Genomic DNA, 22,820 nt, shown 5'->3' with positions numbered 1-22,820 from the left:
AAGAACCCGATCCCCCGCGGAGACACGGCAACGTGTGGACAGTTTTCCATCAGAATGTGCTTCCTTCACCGCTCCGGGTTCAACTTGGGAACATTTAATCCCGTCTGATCTTTTTGGAGAGCACCTTGTAGCACAGAATAAAAGCTGTAAAAGATTGTGTTGCGCTCTGTTTCCAATACACTGCTACTGTGTTGTTTTTTTCCCCCTACATGGTTATGACAGATGGGTAAACCTAAGCAATACCATAGTCACCTTCCTGTCCATACAAAGGGTCAGTGGAACCACAAACGCTAATCGGGCTTTGATACACTTGTGGATCCACTGATCCTGTAAGCAGAGGCCCGTGTGTAGTTGTTGTTGTTGCAGTTAGAAATGGGTTTTATCTGCATGTCAGCACTCTGTTGAAAAGAAAATGAGCATTTTAGCGCGTCCTTCAGAGGGACCTCGTACCTGAAGTGGCTCTCGGAACGGTCAGAGATCAGCATTGAAGCCTGTTGAGGGAAGGTGTCACAATACAATTTTACCTCTTCTGTTCCCCTCAGTTTCAGGAACTTTTCTTCCCCTTTTTCCTCTCATTCGGGTTCTAATGTGAAAGATGAATTCTGAGGTGGTGATGTATGATATCTCTGGATTTTTGTATTAAAAACAAAAGAAAGAAAAAAAGTCTTTGTGCATCTTTCGCTGCCCTCTATTGTAAATCTAGATTCTCTGAAAAGCTTTGATAGACTTTTCTCACTTTTCAAATGCTCAGATGTCAAAACGAACCGCTTGTATTTTAAATAGATTTGACACAAAACTGCTTCTACTTTGGACTGGAGTATAAACTAATGTGATGCAGAAACTTTGAACATTCTTGAAGGTGAATCTGTTTCCTGTAGAGGTCGCTGCGGAGTCAGTGTCACTGTTCAATAAACAAAGAACTCATTAAATGCTTATTTTGTGACGACTTAAATCAAATCACTCCACATTACGATGAACGCAACATTAAACTAGTCTGTAACCACACGGCTAAATGTGAGAATAAATAAAACCTAAAATGATGTCAGTCATTCTGTATCCATTTAACTAGTTGTAGCCTTTTATTCAGTCCTACGCCAGTAGGCGGCGTTAACACTGCGAGGGGATTGCAGTGTGCAGCGTAACCAATCAGACGTTAGTTTGCTGCGTCCTTGTGACGATTTCAGTTATTTGATGATGGATTGTAGTAAATCAGGTGTCAAACTCCAGTCCTCAAGGGCCGGTGGTTCTGCAAGTTCTTAGATGTGCCACAGTCACAAAAACTGGAATGAAATGGCTTAATGACCTCCTCCTTGTGTAGATCAGTTCTCCAGAGCCTTGCTAATGACCTAATTATTCCATTCAGGTGTGTTGCAGCAGAGGCACATCTAAAAGTTGGTTATATTCCAAATGAGATGAATAGTTAAAATTGCCGATCGTGATTCAGCAATAAGACATTTATTTTTTACTTATTTATCATTTTTGAAGTGCCACTTCCTTTGGAAAGCCGTTTCTCCTTACAAACCTTTATATACATATATATATACACACTCGGTTTGTCTATAAGTGTGCGTATGTGAAACGTGTTAAGAAAAGGAATTCAAAACTTCGCCCCATCAATCAACATGTTAGATCAGGTCAGGTCTCGATGTCTGTGTCTGATGAACTCTCCGCCCTCTGGCTCCTCCGATAAATCAAACACAGATGTTGAAGCAAAGACGGCCCACTTCCTCTTCTCTGTCCAGCGCCGTGGAGGGAGGCTGAGCAGCTTTTGGCCAAAAAGGACGGACCTGATAAAAGGGAAGCTTTTGTCCCAGAATCACTGGAGTCACAGAGTTTGGATCCGTGTGGAGGTCAGGTTCATGGAGTCTTCTCTTGAGTTCTCCAGCTCTCTGGGCAGCGTGTCCTCCCTGATTAGCCGCTGTCGGACCTTCAAGGTGCTGGTGATTGGAGACTCCGGCGTGGGGAAGACCTGCCTGTCGCACCGACTGTGCGCCGGGGAGTTCCTCCGCAGAACTGAGGCCACGATCGGGGTGGACTTCCGTGAGAGGGCGCTGGAAGTTGATGGAGAGAAAATAAAAGTAAGAGGAGACTTTTTTTTTTTTTTTTTTTTTTTTTTTAAAGATACTCGTTTTAAGTTAAAATCGGACATGCTGACATGTACAGTGTGCCAAAACATTTTCTTTTTTTCTTTTTTTTTTTTACGCGACGCATATCGTTCTCAAGCTAAAACATTTTTGGTATTTTCTTCCTCTTTTTCATGGAGCTGTTGCTGGTTCTCAGCTGAGCAGCAAATTCTCAGGATAGCAGAAAATGAGCCGGACTTTATGTGACTGCAGCTTATAAATCACCGCGTGGAGAAGTAATTTTAGTGGCGCGTGCAGTGAACTTCACCAGTGCATCTAATTCCAGCTAGGCTATTATGGTGCACTTGTGATTTGTTGAGGAGCTGCATCCCGCAGACATGACGATAAGCTCTCCATAAAAATAATTTTAAAAACAATGTGTGTGGGTGTTTGGTTGGTTGGTTTCCTGGGTGTTTTGAAATTGACACATGACAGAGGAAGTGTCTAACTTTTTCTGCTCTATACCGTTAGGAGGAGATGGTTTGATTCCCCCTCTGGTCTCTGATGGGAGAAGTGTCATTGCTCAATAGCAACACTCATCTGCCTTAGATTCAAGATGTCATGGTGATTTTTATTTTATCTTTTTTTTTTCTTTTCTAATTTTGTCGTAAAAATAACTTTGCATTTGATGTGCTGGGTAAAAACAAACTGGAGTGTTATCAGGAAGGGAAGGAAAAGGATGCATATTTTTATATATATAGTGCTTGGATCCACTTGCTTTGTAAAACCACACAGCAGCTACAGCTGTAAGCTTTGAGGCATGCATGTCTTTGCTTTGCAGATCAAAAGACTGACATTTGTGCCCATTCTTTGCAAAAACGTCTGATTTTATCGAACATCTACAAACATTGGTTTTGTTTGGAGTTTTTGCTTTTGTTTGTTCTTCATATGGAATATTCCTTTCAAGTAAACATGGGTTTATTGATGGTGTTTGATCTTTCCTGTGCAAATCAGGACATTTGCCAAAATATTCAAATATATGTAGTTAATTAACGCATCATTGCACAACAAAATGTATATAAAAAAACATTAGTCAGTCTGGTAATTGGGAAAGAGCAAATCTGAACCTTGTGAAAACCAGACACACGCCTGACTTGGACGACGTTTCAGAAGGTGGTTCATGAGGAGAATAAAAGTGCTTAACGGGTTGCCATAGCTGAGTGAGACAGGGTTGGTCTGAGGAAGCACACAGTATAATGTCATCAGCATTCGCAGGTTGCATCTCGGTAAATTAGAATATGGGTTCTGATGAGGCTCGTCTCTCGGATTAAAAGTACCTTTTGAAAACGACAGCCTCTAAAGGGAAAGTCATTGTGAAAATGAGGCTTGAAAACATCAAAGTGTGTTTAATTTATATGATGTGTTTCAGTTGAAATGAGCCACTGAGATGAATAAATGGACTTTTTAATCTTCTTACAGCCTGTACAGGTCTGAGGATCAACTTGTTAAATCAGGCCTTTGTGCCAACTTATTAAATTTGGAATCTGATGGAGATAATACAAAACTTTAATTGGATGTACAATGTTGGTCCAATTAATTCGTCCCCCTATGGTTAAACATGGCAGCATCATTCTGTGGGGAAGTTTTATTGTTGTTCAAATCAGGATCAAGGAAAACAAGAAATGTTAATAAAGTAAAGCTTGGTAAATTATAAGCCCAATGCAACGATGACATTAAAATGGTCTCCTTTAGTTTAACACAGGGATGGCAGAGTATAGACTTTAAAATGTACAGTTTGAGATTCAACGATTTTCACAGGAAGAATGAGAGTAACTTTCAGAGGAAAAGTTCACTAAGGCTGTGGCATTATACCAAAGAAAACCAAAGATTGATTGATTGTCCATTCAATTGGAAAACAATTACAGCTCATAATACTGTATTGGATCAGTCATTGACTAAACATCCAGATCTTTCTCCCGTCCGTCCTGTTGAGGAACGTAACGCTGCAATCTGCTCCAAGTCCAAACAGGATGATGTGGACATTTAGGCTTGAATGTCCAAGTCTTCACCACTCATTGATCGAGACGATCATGTTCAAGCAAAGAGAGACGGACTTTGAGTCCTGCTAATTCTCTTAGGACTCATCTGATGTCCTGGTGTGAAACGGACCTGTCCAGCTGCTCATCCTGCTGCTGAGTCAATTTTAAACTGAATAAGAAGAAAGGAGGGAAAAAAAAGTCTTGTTTCAAATTATTGACCTGAATGTTCTCCAGGTCGAAGTCAACGTGTTTGTTTCTTTCCTTTGCACGCTATCAGAAACGACTCACTTATTTCTCCGAATGACGCCGTCTTTTCTTTGCTTCTGTTCTGCCTGTTTGGAGAAATTTCAACACACTATTGCTTTTCCTCTGTTTGCCTTCAGCCTCATTCATTTCCTCTTTTTTTTTTTTTTTGTCTCTGCCACCTAACTTTGAGAAAAGGCCACATCTCAGCTCCGTACTCAATCCCTTGTTTCTCATTTTGCATCCCGCCGATCAGCTCCAGCTGTGGGACACCGCAGGACAGGAGCGCTTCCGGAAGTCCATGGTGCAGCACTATTATCGGAACGTCCACGCAGTGCTGTTTGTTTATGACGTCGCCTGTCCGGCCAGTTTTGATGGACTGACCGCCTGGGTGGAAGAGTATCGGCAGAACTCTCTGGGTCATGAAATACCCAAGTAAGTTAAAGTAAAAGCACTGAAGTTTAATGCAAAACAGAAACTTTTAGAATTCAGTTTCATGGTGGCAATACAAATATTATGAAGTTCTTTTTTTAATCTGTTAAAATTATGACTTTTTTTTTTTTAAAACGATGAGTTGCAAGAGCTTGTTTAATAATTCTTAAAATTAAAAATGCCTTTTTTTTTTTTTTTTTTTGCATCAGCCTAGAAGTTACCATAACTGCACAAACAGTGAATTGATTCTGTTTTTGTTTTAATACAAACAATGAACTTAAAAGTCTTAAACTATAACAGTGTTAACTTTTATAACGGTGTTAACATTTTCTGGTTTTGCTTTGAATGTTCTTGTAATCTCTGTGTGCTGCTGCCAGTTTGGCCAGGATTCTTTTGCAAAGTAATTTTTCAATCTCAATGGGATTTTCCTGGTGAAATAAATGTTTAAATAAAAGAAAAGAAGAAAAAACCTCACTCGGCATAAACTATGCAGAGGCCAGTTTCCATAATAAAAGTTTTAAAAACTAAAGTTTCAAAACTGCCTCTTGCAAAACTTGATATGACATGATTTATCATTGTTGTCGGTCATTAAATAACAGGAACTGATCTTAGATGTATCCTTTTTGTTTGAATTAAAATCCGATTTTTATTAGTACTTCTACAAAGTTCCATGTAAATGAATATAAACATAATGGCAGGTTATCTCTTGAAAAAAATCTGCACTGGAAATTGTTCATCTTTTTTTTTATACATTATACATCTTTCTGATTTTATTTTATTTTTTTATCATTAACACTTTAATATTTACTCCTACAATAAACAAATCCAGTTTCTTTTAGTCTAATAGGTGCAGTTCAGCTGTTGGTTTAAACATGATTAGTTAAAATGGTTGATCTGCATAAGATGTCAAGTTTCCCCAAACGAAGCTTGCAATTTGAAAAATGTCCCAAGTGCAAAGCCCTGTGGAACTCCACACTGACGCGTGTTTTATCTGTTGCCTTTCTCCTCAGGTTCCTCATTGGGAATAAGAGCGACCTCCGTGATGCCGGCAGAACCGGCTGCCATGTGAGCCAGGAGCTGGCGATGAACTTCGCCAAGACTCGTGGGATGGTTTTCTTTGAGACTTCTGCCAAGAATCTACCTAAGAAACGCTTAAACGGACAACAAGGTGAAGGAGAGGAGCTGCTTCAGCGGAGTGAAGTGGAGGACATTGTCACTGCAGTCGGGACGATGCTGAAGAGACACAAGACACTAGTGGCTAACTCACCAGCGTACAGCGGATCTTTTAAAGTTCACAGGAAAAAGCAGGAAAAGGAGCCATGGAGTTGCTGCTGAGAACAGTTCTGATTCCCTCCACACTCCACCTCCCACCCCCGCACCCCCAAGTTGAAAATGTGACTGGAAGCTTGGCTTTTTAATATATGAGCTTCTAAATGTAAAAATTCACCTTATGATTAATTTTGACCGATGCCAAATGTTTTTTTTTTTTTTTTTTTTTTTTTTTTTTTTTTTTTTTTTTTTTTTAAGAGCTTTGATTTTCATAATTGATGTATTCCTTGAAAATGTTCTGGATATTTGCAATCTTATTGTTTAAAAATAAAAGACTGTTAATTCAAACATCCTTGAGCCTTCAGCACAGTGATGTTTATTCTCAGTCTGTGTGGTCTCACTGGGAATGTGTGTTATCTGGGACCGTTTTCCCACTCCGACTCTTTCCTTTCAGACACTGCCAATGGAGACTCCAGGACTTCAGGTTGCTCCAGGTCAAAATATGGGGAACATAATTTTGAAAGATCAATGATTTGTACAATTTCCATGTTTTTGTATTTGTTGTACTGGTGCAGCTTGAACTTAAGTGAAAGCCTGACAAGTTGACTTATTGTTGTTGACCTTTTATTTATTTTTTTTTTCAAATTTCAACGTACTTCAGAAACTTTTATTCCAGCTCCACCAGTTTTCCCCTGACCATGAGCTCAATTACTGAAATCTATTTTTATTAATGCAGCAAAACAGTCACCAGTCAGACTTCCACAACATTTGGGTATAGTTTTGTATGTTTTTCCATGATTTTGTATCCGGGGGGGGGGTCCTGTGGTCAGAAAGGTGTTCTAAAAAAAAAAAAAAGAATCAACATTTCTGTGAAATGCTCAATTAACAATCTGGAGGGTTGATGGTGTCACAGCGTCCTCGTATGTTCAACATGTTCACCAAAGAGCAGCAAGCTGAACGGTTTTGGGTCAGTCCAGCTGTGATTTCTTTACTCTTGATGGAAAACATCCATCAGTTAATGCGCTGCAACAACATGTTGTTTTTATGACACTGCTCTGACCGTTTCCCCACCACAGCATTTCTTTCTGATGGAACAAACTTCACAGCGATCACACTGCGTTCTTATGCATGACCCCAATGTGTGTGTGTGTGTGTGGTGGAAAAAGTGCATCACATGTGTTTCTGTGATGTGTGTAATCGGTGATTCATAGCTGGTCACATGAGGGACACACACAGCGGAGTGTGTGGGGGTGTGTGTGTGTGTGTGCCCCGCACTGGTGCAACATTCACCAGTCAAACGTTAGAAGTCTCACCGAGAACTCAAAGAAGACGATAATCGAAGGGATGACGGCAGGCTTTTCTGGACAATACCTCGAAAACAGTAAAAATGTTTGTGCTGAAGATGCAAAATGTGTTTTTTTTGTTTTTTTTAAAAAGTAATTTATAACAGAAAACTTAGTTCAGGTCTCTTGGGGGGGGAAAAAAACTTTAGTCATCCTTTGGAAACTGCTGAGATTGTTGCACAAACTCAAGATGGACTAACATTTATTAGTCCATCTTCCTCAGTTACATCCACACATTTATGTTCAGAGGCAGGACATCAGATCTCTCCTTTTGTGGTGCTGCTATGTCATGATCACATCTAAAAACAGGAACATTGTGATTTTGCAAAAAAATGTGATGTCATAGTGAGATCATTGCTACCGTCTCGTGGGGATTCACATTTTAAAATGTAATCTTTGTTTTCATACATTAAATGCACAAACTGAAATACCATTTAACATATATATACAGTACCTTGCAAGAGTTTTTATGCTTGATCTTTTCAATATTTTGTCTCATCAACTAACCTAAATGCATTTTATTAGAGCTTCATGTGAACCGACACGGCATATGGGTCCAGAAAGATGTCACAGAAGGTTTAAAGCAGGGCGAGGTCATAAAACATTATTCCTACCTTATATAGAAAGGGGAAGAATATAGCACAACAAACCTATCTGCTCCCTTTGCTCAGTGAGATCCTGTGATCATTTCTAAGCTTTGTAAATGTGTCTCCAGCTAAACAACGGAAAGAGATAATTTCAGAACTGTAGGTTCACCAGATCCATTATAATTGACGTAACTTGTAAACGATCTCTGTTCTGATGTTTGTCATTGAGTAAACTCAGACTTTTTTTTTTTTTTTTTGGCAATCGTTACTAAAAATAACCCCCAAAAAAGAGTTACAATCAATAGCTCTCCGAGGCTTCTGAAAGGTTTTCTACAAACTTTTTTCTTTTTTAAACTTTCATTTTACCTACAATGGATTATAGGAAATAATAAAGAAACAGATGAATTCGTGTCTGTTTACATTCATTCATTCTGAATGACATTTGTGCGGGTGAGACGCATCTATTTTTCAAGAAAGATTTATGTAAGGCATCAAATAAAATGTGGTACAATTTAAAAAGAAAAAGACAATACTACAAATCAATGCATCAAAGTGGGACGCATAAATAATTTTTAAAAAAGCAAGAAAAGGTTTGAAAGAGAAAAAATGTCACCTCTGACTGATATGGTTGAAGCAATGATTATTTCTGGCCTGTGCGCCTCTTCTTCCTCTTCTTCGCCTCCCTCCATTTGGTTTGGGCTTTGTCTCTGACATCAGCGTTTCACATCAATACTCTGGCACCGTTTGCTCCGTTATGCAACTACAGTCCGCTCTTTCCGTGCAGACGGTTTGGTCTGTAATCCGTTTGAAAAGCAGCCTGCGGGCTCTCTGAACCTCCTCACCCTCACACATGCAGATCGACGGTAAACACAGATCACTTCCATCAATCTACTCGGTGACTATCAAATGAGATTTAAGAATTCAGCTTAATATCTGCAGAAACATACATTCTTACTTCCAAGAAGATTATTTTTTTTCCCCCTTGTCCATTTGTAGTTTGAGATTTTCACCTGCAGAGGGCGTTTTTTTTTGTTTCGGAGGGGGTGCTGGTGTGCTCTTCATCCCGGGCATTACACAGGAGGAGAACGCTGCTGCTCATTTATCTCCAAAGAGCGACTGGAGGGAGACGCGTCGATCCACCTGCTGCTGAAAAGACATCAACATGTTCTGCAGAAGGGCATTGCAGAGAGTCGGGCCGCTGGCACGGTGGCTTCTGAGGCCCATATCCAAGAGCAGTATGTTGTTTATTTACCACTGTCTGGTAATTTAGTCTAATTATCCATTCATTGGAACTGATGTACTTTAAAAGAAGTCGGGGGGAACAAGCTTGATGTGTTTTCGTCATTTGGGGGGGAAAACAGCGGAAGTAACTTTTAAAAGTGTGATTTAAAAAAGTGATTATTACTAGCTCTATCAGTTTTTAGGGTTATTTTTGGAAAAGAGAATCTTAGCTGGTTTTTAATGTGCAGAGTCTGAGTGAAGGAGGTGTGTCCTGGATGGAGAACACGCAGTTCTTGCATGCATGACAGAGGTTTGCAGCTAAAACTCTTGAATTGTGGATAAAATGTTTCAAACCGTTTCCATATATTGGTTAATATTTGCAATTTTTTATTTTTTATTTTTGTTAAATTGTCATTTTCCAATATATATATTGTGAACTATCTTCTGTAGCATCAGTCCAAATATGGGAATCATGCAACAGTGATGGGACTTTTAACATTGTGCACCATTAGCATGTCTCATTCCTGAATACAAGCATTTTGGAAGCGTTGGAGCTGAACTGTTCTCTTGTTCCTTTTCTATCTTTGTACGTGCTTGCTTCCTCTGACCGTCCTTTGCGTTTGGAGTTTGAGCTTGTGGAATCTGTCCTGAGGGCGAGAGGCAGCTTTAATTTCCTGTTTCAGAAAATTCCTGCAAACCTGGCTGGAAAACAATTTTTTGTGTGACTTTCTGATTTAAACAAAGACGACAGAGCTGGATGCAGGAAGCTACTGTCCTTGCAGGCTGTTTTCTGCCTGACACGCGTTCATTTTTACATGCAGCTTGAACTTGAGGAATCCACAGGGATTAACTGATTACCTGTATAAATAACCTGCGCATGGAGCTGATGTGTCATGGGTATTAGAGCAGGAGGAAGGACAGATGGCTACAAAAGCATCCACGACAGGGCAATATAAGTAAACTTTACTTGGAAAGCCGTGCACAAAAATGGAAACCCTGAGCTTTAAATCCAGCAGATCTAGAACAATAACCATCTCAACATGCCTGCTTTTTTTCCTCTTTTGCTAAATGTGGAGCAAGAAAAACAAAACAGCTTAGTTTTCCAATTCTTGAATCTGTTGCTCAAGTTAAGATTCTCTGTTGTTTTGGTGAGTTCAAGATGAACTCTCCTTCACCTAAAATGCCACATAGATTCGGACTGCCTGGCTCAACAAGAGCAGGAGTCACCCAACATCCTTTCATGGCAACTTTAATGCTTGTGCAGCACTTTTCTTTTGTTGCAAAAAGTGGTTTTTACTACCAAAAAGCAAAACAAACTAATCAGACTTTATTTATAGAGCACACAGTAAAATGGAATGAAGAGCTTTTACAGGCATTCAAACAAACATGCCAACAACACTGAAGAATCGCAAAAGACATAAAATAAATCACGTATTAATAATCAGAAACGGAACAGAAAATAGACGATCACATGTAAGAGATTTTAAAATCTAAAGTGATACTGAAAACAACATAAAAGATAAATAATATTAAAGACCCGACGATCAAATTGAAGATGCAAAACAACAAAGCAAAGACAAACTCTGACGTTCCTGTATGGACAGTAAAAAAATTTTTAAATAAAATAAGGTAAAATTTTGAAAGTCGAAATGAAAGTCAGGCTAAAAAGAAAACATTAGCTGATCTCAAGTCTGAACAATGAATGTAAAGATGAGTTTTAGTTTTAATTTTACATACCAACCCAAAACCTTCATCACAGGAGCTGAAGAGTTTGTGTGGTAAAATTAAATAACTTAAAAACTACACTTTAAAAGCAGTTCTGAAAAGCACAGATAAAAGCAGTGAGATGTTAATTTTCTTCTTCCTCCTCCTCAGCATTCTTGTTGCTGAATTTAGTTGTCCCACTTTAAACACTCACATTTGCATTAGGTTCTTACAGGAAATGAAGCTTGGAGGTGGTGCGCCGGTAATGACCTTCCCGTGTGAAACCTGAAAAAAGCACACCGATTCCCATCGCACCAGCTTGTCTAATAACAGGTTGACGCGATGAAAGCAGAGTCAATACACACAGATCAATGTATTAATATATGCATAAATATGTAAAACAAATGTAAGAATAATATACTGGGAGAGGAAGGGAAAATACAAGAAGTAAGATCTAATCAAATCAAAACCTTAAAGAACAATACAAAAAATCATCTAAGCTGTTCTCTTTAGGGAAGAAGTCTGAAAAGACTAAATTAAAAAGCTTCATAATTCATAGCTGTATTTTTAAAAAGTGTATTATCTGCGACACTATTTGGTAAAACCAACTGATCACCTACAACCCGCTCACTGTTGATCTTCATCATTCACGGTTGGTCTTTGTTGATTTTTGCTGCACCATCCGAAACACACAACATGCAGAACATGTTCTGTTTTCTTAAAAAATTTTATAAAATTCAAACATCTCTGATCAGGAAGACTCCTCAGTCTCTCCCTGTGGAGGGTTTGTCGGCACATCTTTCAGCAGAATTGATATTATTAATGTTGTACAGTTTGTAATAAAACAAAACACACTGCTGATAGAAAAAATAAAAAAATAAGCTTTCATCTGCTGATGCATCACAATTAATGAACTCATTATATTCATTTTGTATGATATGTGGAACTTTGTGAAGATTCAGTGTTTTATAAATGGAGGAAAGCCCCAACGGCACATGTGAACAAGGAAGACGCTTCTGTCCGAGCTTCACATGCAAACTCCCCTCTCCCGAGGAAGCAATGTGCCGGTTCTTAAAATGACTTCACCCTCTGCTGCAACTGCATCCATTAATATGCTCTTTGTCTTGTTAGAGAGAGATTAGGCTCTGGCAGCGTCTGCGAGAGTCTTACCTAGGGCTTTGTCTTTCATATTGCTCTTGGTGACGTTTAACAACAGCACAAGAATGACCCACTAAAAGGGGCTTTCAGCGGAATCACTGCGGATCCCTGGAGGGTCACAGCGAGTTCATGAGTCTGAACCCGCTGGACGAATTAGAAGTTGTTTGTTTTGATGCATCAGTCAGGAAGGGTTTTACTGTTTGCGTTGGAGTTAAATTCAGGGACAGTTCTGTGTTTAGCTTGGCTGCTGCTAAATCTTTCCATGTCCTCAGTTACAAAGAGCTTCGTTGTATAACTGGATTAAAGGATGGAGACATGCTGTAGCTGTCACAACGCAACGTATGATGGAGTGACTGCTTACTGAAGGAGGAAATCGTGTTTTCTGCAATCTCTAACATTTTCCTGTTGATTTGATTTGATTCTATGTGTTTGTGGGGCTTAATAGGTGAATGGGGATAAAAAAATACTCTTTGTTTTTATTTAACAGGTTTTATATTAGATAAATCGTGGAAGGTGTTGAATAAATAATAATTTACCTGCTCACTTTTTTTTGGTTTGTGCATTTTTCCAAACTCACTCTCTCAATATGTTGTGTTTCCCAGCTGCCCCGGTGCGACACATGGCCTTAGGCGTTCCCGGAGGATCCACCAACTTGGCGTACGTTGTTTTGTGTGGAGGAGGCCTTACCGCTGCAGTCGTCTATGTGAGCACTACAAAGATGAGCAATAACAAATGTTGTCCTCAGCCTGAGAACCTGCTGCATATTATAATTTTTGAATTTAAAAAACATCTCCTAATTTGAATCTGACACAGAATCAGTGAAGGGACCTAAAGATTAGAGTGAACAAGGGGTTTCAATCTCAAAGACCACTATTTTCCTGAAAGAAAATAGTGGTAAAAATTTACAAAAAACTGGTCAGGAATTAAAATAAATGTTTGATTCATAAAGAGGTTCACACGGATTATTTAGGGATATATAAACGTTTTTCGGCGTGTCATTTACTGAAATTAGATTCTGCTTTTGCACCTTTCTTTCGTTTTTCACAAAATATTTACATTTTAGCATCACTGCATTTTATGTTTTTGCTAATCTCTAATGAATAAAACTAGCAGTCTTTTACCATAAATTTCTTCCAAAAAGGAAGAAATAATATTAATTGTTCATCTTAATATTTATTTTTGTTTAAGCTGTTCTTTATTTCATTTTTTTTCCTCTTTAACTTTTTAGTAAAACTACCAAATGAGACGTCTCCCCTCACAACTAACCAACATGGATAACTTTTGTTCCTTCAGTCTCAGACTAAGTTACATGTGAAGTAAATTAGATCATGTCACTCATTCATTTCACTGTAGAAGGTTATTATTATTATTAAGTGATGATTTATCGGTGTGGTCTTGGTGACAGAAAAACACGTGCCATGTCTGAATAACTGCAACTAAAGTTACAGTGACTTTTGTAACTTTAGTTGAAAAATCTCATAAAAGCTTTTTCAGATGAATTTGTACAAATAAGGAAATATGACCACGGAGCTACTCAATATGTAACGTACCACTTGCTTATGAGATCTCGAACCATTGGCTATTTTGGTTGAAATAATAGCTTAGCTTGGAGCAGGAGCAATGCAGCAAGAAGTTTGCCTGATTACAAAGTAAAAAAATAAAAAATCACCATTCTTAGGAGATGAAACATAAAGGTTGTATTTTGGATTGCAGGATATTTTTCTGGGGTCATCTGGAGCCAGTAAACATGTGACCAGAGTGCAGGCTGGACTCCAGACTTCACCTCAGCTTTACACACTGGAGCAGACACACAGAGGCTGTTGTCTGCTCAGTGATGCTTCAGTCATGAACATAAACAACAGAAAGTCTTGTTTCCTTGGAGAATAACAGCACGTTTCTGCTGCCTTATTCCATGTTGCAGTGTGATGACTGTTCTATACCAAGGTTAGATTATAATGTGCGTTTCTCTCGTTCTCAGGCCTATAAAACAGTTAACGGTGATACTGAACGTTACGAGGACAGACTGGCCAACATGAGCTCCGAGGAGAAAGGTAAAATCAGCTCATTTTGTAAAAAAATAAAACATGCACAGTGTCCCACAAAAACAGTTTCTATGGAACCTTTCTTTTTTACATTTTATCTTAATGTTAAAGTGTTTTTTGGAGATTTTATGTGACTGACCAACTCAGATCTGAAGTGGAAGGAAAGAATAAATGGGTTCAAAATTTTTTTTTAACAAATAATAGTTTTAAAAGTGTGGCATGCGTATATATTTGCAACTTCCCTTCCACTGTGACTGGCTTTCTTCTCCCATCTAACGAAACACCCCCACTGCATGCTGATTTTTATTGTATGGATGATATTCAGGGTGATGTAATGGTACAAGTGTTTCCCAACAAGTATTTCATGTTAGCTAAAGAATTAGATTTTGGTCTCACGTGCACAGAACGTGTCTTTGCTGTGACCTTTATTGGACTTTTTTGAAAGATAAAATCAGAAATCAGTACAGAAAACACTAATGGCTCTTATCACCAAACATTAAGATGTGCTGTTTTAAGTTCTACATACCAGCAGTGAATAAAGCTAACACTGACATCGTTAAAAGCCTCACAAGAAACAGGAACTCTGATCGCCTGCTGCACATCAGCTCCTGGTTGCAGGAACTGGAAGAGTTTCATTCGCCTGCTGTGGAAGAAAATAAGAAAATAAACTCCTCCTGGTTTTACACTGGCTCAGTCAGCTTAGCTAGCAGTGTGATATTTTTCTGTCCAATTATATTTTTACATTTTTCCAGTTGTGCTCTTTTCATACTTGACAGTTTTTTGGGTTGGACAAAGAGCTGCCTAACATCAGACCTTTCATAGCTGCTTTGATAACTGATGACTTAAAGTAATCCTCTATAGTCTACTCATTATAAGAAAATGTGTGATTCCATTATTATCAGTGGAAGGTAAAAAAAAGTCTTTTCAATTTGATCAGAGAATGATTAAGGATAGTCAGATACCCATCAGAGCTGGGTGTAAAATCTACAGTAAGAAAAGGCATTGAAATGGTTTTGTCTACAGATACAAAAAAAAGTTGGATTCAGAATAGGAGCATGAACTGGAAAACTGCTAAGTTGGCTATAACCAAATGATTTGAGCTAAAACCCAGTGAACTCCAAGCAGCATCTGTAGAGAGTTGCACCAAATGAAGACGTCCCATTCAGTTGAGGTGCTGCACGAAGAGCAACCTCTAAATTCTCATGATTAACTTGTTTGTGGAAAAGCACCAGGGCGTTCGTTGTGAAGTGACTCTGCATCGCTGAGTAGCTGTCCGGTTAAGAAAAGAGACGCACGTTTGAAAAGTGCTAAAGCAATTTGAAAATGAGTGCAGTGAGCCTGAAAACTGTTTTTCAGAGCAGCTTCTGGCTGCTCCACCCAAATCTCCGACATGGTAGAATGACTCCTCTCAATGGCTTCATCGTGCCTGTCCGTTTGGATTTGTGTCTGCGAGCTATTTTCTGCTCAGCTTGCAGAAATGGTGGCTTTGTGCCCTGAGCTACTAACTAGTGCAAAACCTGATGGTTCAGATGTACCGTGGAAGAGTTGCTTCGGCGAAATGGAAACTTTAACAATTTGGATGCCGATGTGGGAGAGAGTTTAAAGTTTTATTCTGTTCTCATATCTGATAAATGGTGCAAACATCTCTTTTTTTTATAGCTGCAATTTAACATCTATGTTTTATTATATGTCAATATATTTAGGTCCTGATGATGATCAGCCTCTGCGTTGCTCATAAATTGAACAGTTTAACAGAAGCTGCTTTGCATTTTCAGACTGATAAGACATAGGGTGCTGACCCAACAGAACCTGCACAGTCAAAAAGCTTCTTGTGCTCAAATGATATCTCTGTTTGACGAGCTGGTTCGTGGGAGGCAGTCGGTGGAAAACTACTTGACTCTAAAAGATTATACGGGGTCATTTTTATAAAAGTTTACCAGTGGAAGTTCTTTTTTCTGACCATCTGAAACACCTTGCAGTGTCTCATCACGCTGAAGCCGGTAGTCAGTCAGTCTCACTCTGAAATGAAGATCCAGTTTTTATCTAATTTCCTCTGGAAACATGAGCAATGGTGCTCAGAAGTGCCACAATTCCAGGTGTAATGTACGGTTTACATATACACAGATCTATAAATGTATGATTTATGCTTATACAGTATTCATGCGGTTTTGTAGTTTTAAGCTGTCACATATATGAATGTTTATTTGACTAGCACAACAATACTGTTACTGTAAAAATTGGACCCAGTCATGAAAAATGTGAAAAACATTTTGCAGCTAAATTCAACGTCCTAGTAAAAGGTCAGAACTGTGAAACAACGCCACCTTCACGGACAAAGAGGATTTACGGGTCATGTAGCAACTCAATTTGAAATTTGTTGCCAGAAGCGAATTAAATTATATAACTAATGAAACAAAACAAAGTTTTTCATCCATCCATCCATTTTCTTTCACTCTTGTCCCTCAGTGGGGTCGGGAGGGTTGCTGGTGCCCATCTCCAGCTAACGTTCCGGGCGAGAGGCGGGGTCACCTTGGACAGGTCGCCAAGAAGTTTTCCATTCTTCAAATTTAGCTTTTGGAAGGCAAATCATTGGAAAAATATACATTTTTTGTCTTGAGATTGAGCTCACAATCTTCCAGCTGGTAAAACAAAAAAAAGGGAAAAAAAACAGCCAAACACTGGAACCATGAAAACACCAAAATATTTCAATTTCTGAGTGAAATACTACTATGACATCAGTGTTAATGAGAAATTGTTTCTGATTAATTTTCTCTTCATAACAGTGATGAAGATAAATCAATTGCTTTCTCCTCCTAACAGAGGAATGACACACAGGTAGGGTTAAACAGTAATCCATTAACCAGTTTACCAGCCTGCCTGTCACGGCCATGTGTCACTGAATTAGTTTAAGTAAGCTTGAATGCTTTACTGCAGAGACCAGTCACTTCTGTTTATCTTGTGTCTGTGGCCTTCTGTTTAATGTACAGAAACCTCTTCGTTTATTGGTACTCCTGGTCAGGAAATACAACAAATAATTTACTTTGGTCTTCTGAGACAAAGGTGAAACTTTTTGCTTTTTTTTCCAGGGACTCTTTCATTCACTTAACATTTGCTCTGAACCTCTTCATCCGCAGCTGAAGTCACATCAGAGGCTGCGTCGTCTCCTCCAGCCGAATCCGCCCCAGCGGAGGACGAACCGGCTCCCGGAGCTGAGATCACACCGGAACCCGTCCCCGCTTCCCCAGAACCGGCGGCAGAGACGTCAGCCGAGCCCACCAACGAGGCCAGCCCAGAAGAACCAGCAGCCGCCGAGGCGTCTGAGGCAGGTGTCACCGAGGCTCCAGCTGAGCCGGCAGACGCAGAGGGAGCGCCTGTTGCGGAGGAAGAGACTGCTCTGGAAGTCGGATCTGAAGTTGCAGCCGTGACGCTTGCTGAGGACGCAGCAGCAGCAGCAGAGAGCGCTGGTATGGCGGCCGTAGATGAAGCCCCTCCTGCTCTCCCTGCTAATGCAGAGACTCCCTCCGAAGCCCCTGAGCCTGAAGCAGTCCATGCTGCGTGAAAGTGGAAGCGCTCAGCGGGGTGCATCTAGAAAAGAAGGGCTTTTAGGATGTAGATGTGTTATATTCCTGATTCCCTGGCCTGTGGGAAAAGGACTCATGAACCTCATTATATTACAAAAAGTAAAAGGAACATGCTCTGGTTTATTTCTGTACAGTAGTGGATAATGTTATGCACACTAGAGGTTCATCAGTCCAGTTTTTCTGAGGCGTTTTTTTCTCTCTACCTTTGCTTCCACATTCCTGAAAACCAAATAATCTGATAATGTCTTGTTTTAATGAAAATTTTGGTTTGACTGTTGGGGGTGGGGGGTGGAATCAGCAATATGAGCAATTGAAAGAACCTCCTTGTGTTCTTATGGTGGCCTTAAGAGAGTGGCCAAAAAATCCTGCTGGCTCTTCTTTTTCAGACTAAACCTAAGGTAATTTTTTGCACAGCAACAAACAGGCAAAAACATAAATAAAGAATAAATAGTTTCAAATGTTTGTTTCACCTTCCATTATCAAATGCTTATGTTTTTTCTGTTACCACCTCTCTGTTTTGAATGATTACGCCACCTGGTTTCCATCTTATGAACCTTATCCATGTTATTATAAAATCTTTTCATACTTTAACTTTTTAAGTAATTTTATTATCTGTATCAGAGGATGCTGTAACTTCAATTTTCCTCAATACTGTGCAACGTTTATCCTTACAAAAAAAAAAATCCCTAATCTGTTTGGGTATTAAAAGTTGTTCTAAAAAACCAATAAAGATTCAAATATCACTGGGTCAAAAGGAAATTTGAAATGCTTTACTTCATAATTCAGCTGGATTTAAAAAAAAATATTTGTACATTTTATTGCCTGTTATTGAAAAAATATATATTTTGAACAGAATTTGGTAAACATCAGCACAAGCAGAACTGGTACTGGACAATTCTAGCTAAAAATCATGTTTGTTGGTTTAAATTTTTGTTTTTCCTATTTGAAATACTTTTAAAATACCCAATGGTAATATTTATGATTAAAGCTTACAGCGACATGCATCTCCATGCATACAGTCAAAAAATATATAAGTTATTAAGATAATTAGTAACTTCTTATTAAGTTATTATAGAAATGACTATATATATAGAGTAGTATTATGCTTGTTATGGTTTTGTAGCAAACACAAACTGCTGCATGTACTCCACAAAATACATGGAACATGTTGAAAGATAATTTCTAATATCACCTTGAATATTTTTTTGACTTATTGTACAATAATTAATCCTTTTCTGATGTAGGACCTCCAACATCAAGGCCCAAAATTGCACATTTACTGCACATATAAGCAAAACCTGAACCAGCTGCAATTGATAGATAAATGTTAGACGCACTTCTTAGACGGCGTTTAAGCATCCTGCTTTCTAATGCCGCTCTGGGCAACTGCCCATATCTAAAACTGCAACTGGGCACACGGAGCATGACCCAGGCAGGGAGCTCTCTATAGACCATCCAGTCATAGATATCCTTTCTTTGCTTATGTAATTATAAAATAGGTTATGTTTCATTTGGTGGAAACTTAAAATGCATGACATTTGTTGGTCTGATTTAAATCCTGGATAAAATATATTGTTAGTAGTTTTAGTTCTTGTGTTTTTGTATAAACTCCTGACTGGTTCCTGCTGTCCCACAATCTGCAAACAGCTGTACAGGCCTTGGGCGAGGAGCATCTGGGGAACGCTCTGCACCAAATGGAAGATGATGGAAAGGAGCTGAACAACTTGAAGGAAGATCACCAACAATATCCTCTAGAGACCACAGTGGAAACGTCTGTAGAGGCGGCTGTTTATATTGAAGAGCAGCTGTTTGAGGTGGAAGAGGTGCCACATGGTCTAACTATTGAAGAACTATCTGCTGACCGGATTCCAGCAGCTGACGCAGAGCAGGAGGAAGAAGAGAAGGAAAGAGCGGTTTCACTTCCTGAGGAAATCACTGAGGCTGAAGAAAACACTGCGATCCCTGACTCTCCTTCAGAGGAAACCGTCTCCTCTCCCGAAGACTCTTCCTCCTCTGGTGAGGCTTCGCCGGATGAGGAGGAGGCCGTCGTCACTGCAGAGGCAACACCGGAGGAGGAGGAGGAGACTAAATCTGAGCAGACCCCTTTGGGGTCAGTTGGTGAGACGACTCAGCTGGCAGCGGCCTCCACCGAGCCAAGCCTAGAAGTTCTTTCAAACATAGAACCAGAACCTCCATCACAGGTGGCTCCAGCCGACAAGGAAGAACCCTGCCACAGCTGCCACTCTTCTCCATCCTCCAGCAAGGAGGCGGCGCCACCTGCTGCTCTGGGAGAGGATCTGCTTGACATTGACATCGCACAAGAAGCAAAGGAGTCTTTTGACAAACCGTTGGCAAAACAAAGTAAGAACTCAGAGCTGCTGTTTGTTTGCATTTGATTCAGCCAAACGTGTAAGAACCCAATGCGACTGTAGGAAGGCAGACAGACAACAAGACAAAGTGTAACCCTCCACCTTAAAGGGCAAAAGTTAAAAAAATGGCAGTTAAAACAATAGCAAAAAGTCATCTAAATACAAAAAACACATTTACGCAATTGGTTGTAGAACAATAATGACACTTTTTAAATAATTATAATTAACGAAAAACAAAGTGTACGCATATTAATAATAATAACTACACAAGTAATTGTAGATAATTTTATGCTGGAAAAAAGAGATAAATGCATTAAGTTACTGCATTAAATGATTCACATGTGGGCTAACAATCATCTGGACATCTGTTGCTAATAAAGTGGCCAGTGAGTGGATGAAGCAAGTGTTCATTTTAATTTAATATGGAGTCAGAATCGTCTTTATTCTGTAAACAGAGCCAGTCATGTGAGAATGCCTATGACTGATGACATTTAAAGGAGATTAACTTAAATTTTGTTCCATCTGCCTTTACACATCTAAAACAAGGATTACTTTATCTCCTTAGAAACTTCAGATATTTATAGTTTTATGGCTTTATCTTCCAGTTTGCTTTACATCCTTTACTTCACTAAAAAATATATCAGCACTGTTATGTGTTAATTTAGTTATACACCTATACCACTTTATTATCTTTGCAATTAATTTTTATGGTTAATTAACTGGCTTGAAAGTTGCAATATGTAGATTTATGAATTAATCAGACAGAAGATATTTACTTGTTTGGATCTCCCAACAAGGTCCAATACATCTTTGTTCTTAATGTTTAAAAAAGAGAAATGCATAACAACACATATAGCTGCATCTAAAAAAAATATATATATATACCAAAAAGGTTCAATATTTTTGTACCTCATTTCAAAAAGTGAAATCATGTGGAAGGAAAAATTATGGTAGGAAAAAGTAAACCAGGTTTTAGATTGTTGTCAAGCAACATCCATTCTAGGATTTGGGGGAACTTCACAAGGCCCAGAGGCCCAATATTAAATAAATAATACATCATTAAATAATTAATTTAAAATATAGAATATGTAAATTCTTAATTAAATGTTTAAATAGTTAATTTAATAAATAATGTATTAAATATCTCTTAAAATTATTAAAATACAAACTTATAATAGCCGATGCAAATAATTAATTACATGTGTATTTAATTATTTTATGGATCCTGTTCTTGCACATCAACATAAAATAATTTTATGTCAGACTCACCAGTCAAAGCTGGAGTTTCATTATGTAAGCCTTAATCAGAACTACAATAAAATACATGAAATATTTTACTCCATGTACAATTAATGTAGTTTCACTTTCTGAAATGACTGACATTTTTTCAGCTTTTTCGGGATACTTACTAAACTGATTAACCTTGCTACTTTTTCCTAGTGAAAAACAATTCATAAAAGTGTTGTGCTTCCATCTCACATATTCTTTTTTGTGTTTGCTTGTTTAAGCCATTGAGAATGGAGTTGTGGTGACAGCCACGTCGTGACAGAAAGTGTGCCTTCCTCAAGCAAGCCTGGGCGCCAGAAGACAAAAACAAAAGAAGAGGAGGTCACACTCTGAAGCGTTGTCTTTATTAGCAGGTGTTATTATAGCTCTTGTCCACTAGGTGTCAGTAATGCAAAACTTTTTGAGACGTGGAATTCTAAGAGTTTTTAGGGAGTGAAAGTCTTTGATATTGTAATAAACAGTAGCGTGAGATGTTAGCTTTTCACCGAAGCAGACATAAGAGATTTCAGATTTGTATTACTGCTGCCCATACACCCAAGTATTTTGCAGTATTTATTTTGCAGTATTTAATTCTAAAGCACAGCTTTTTAAAGTTTGAGGTTTAAAATTAGGAAGTCACATGCTGTTAGAGACTATAAAACTTTAATGTTTCAAGAAAAATGCCCATATTTTGACGCACACTTCTTTTTTAAATTGTATTGTTTGTTTCCAGATGTTGCCCTGTTCTCCAATCAGATATAGTGATGGAAATCTGTGTATCCTCCAAATTTAACAGCTGTTAAAACAAAAACTTAGTGGCGAGGATAACTACCTACCTTCTCTTTGTCTGCCATTTTGAATGTAACTAAAGACTATATAGAAAAAAAAAATACTGTCCAGACTGGGACAATATTTTGAGGCAAGCATTGCATATCATATAAAGGAAGACATCAATGATTGTAGATGGGATGTTTATATGTTATTTGAGGTCTGCATGACTGGGACATAATGAGAAATGTACTTGGCAAGTAAACGATAGATGTGTCGTCATGGCAATATACTCATATTTCAAATAAAGTGGTGGACAATCTTGCTTTTTCTTTTTCAACATTCATTTGCTGTTCATATTTGTAATTGTTTGAACACCTGAACGAACGTGTCACCTTCAGAGATCCACAGGTATATATTAGCTGATTTCACTTTGACATTCTATGTCAACTGGGTATGTATTTGTATCAAGAGATAGTTAATTAAAATGTTATAAATTTTATTGTTAAAAATATAACTATTCAAAATTGAGAAACAGTCAAGAGCATAGAAAGTTTAAGCAAGAAAAAAAAAAAAGAAGTACGCTTTTGAGATGTCATAATTATATAAATATTTGTGAAAAGTTTCATTTTTTAAAAATTAAACGTTTCTAATAAAAACTGTATTTGGTCCAGGCGCGGAGCTATAGGGGGGACTGGGGGGGCCCGGAAAGGGCCAGAAGGGGGCCCGGGTCTG

General features: G+C 38.5%; 2 protein-coding genes across 2 annotated transcripts; both read left to right on the top strand.

The window, feature by feature from the left end:
• The first annotated feature begins 1,461 nt into the window (after positions 1–1,461).
• Positions 1,462–6,619, top strand: LOC103463837 (ras-related protein Rab-33B-like). Its single transcript, XM_008407470.2, has 3 exons — positions 1,462–2,078; positions 4,602–4,780; positions 5,788–6,619. Exons 1-3 carry the CDS (start codon positions 1,623–1,625, stop codon positions 6,110–6,112), a joined length of 960 nt encoding a protein of 319 aa, XP_008405692.1. The 5' UTR covers positions 1,462–1,622; the 3' UTR covers positions 6,113–6,619.
• A 2,386-nt stretch (positions 6,620–9,005) lies between these two features.
• Positions 9,006–22,410, top strand: mgarpb (mitochondria localized glutamic acid rich protein b). The gene is made up of 6 exons (XM_008407483.2): positions 9,006–9,211; positions 12,662–12,762; positions 14,038–14,110; positions 17,236–17,565; positions 19,330–20,043; positions 21,560–22,410. The coding sequence occupies exons 1-6, from the start codon at positions 9,139–9,141 to the stop codon at positions 21,595–21,597; spliced, it is 1,329 nt and encodes a 442-aa protein (XP_008405705.1). The 5' UTR covers positions 9,006–9,138; the 3' UTR covers positions 21,598–22,410.
• The last annotated feature ends 410 nt before the right edge of the window (positions 22,411–22,820 follow it).

Source organism: Poecilia reticulata, linkage group LG1 (assembly GCF_000633615.1).
Source record: "Poecilia reticulata strain Guanapo linkage group LG1, Guppy_female_1.0+MT, whole genome shotgun sequence".
In the NCBI taxonomy this organism is placed as follows: Eukaryota; Metazoa; Chordata; class Actinopteri; order Cyprinodontiformes; family Poeciliidae; genus Poecilia; species Poecilia reticulata.
Note: the sequence above shows the minus strand (reverse complement) of the source record. Positions and strands in the feature narration are given on the sequence as shown.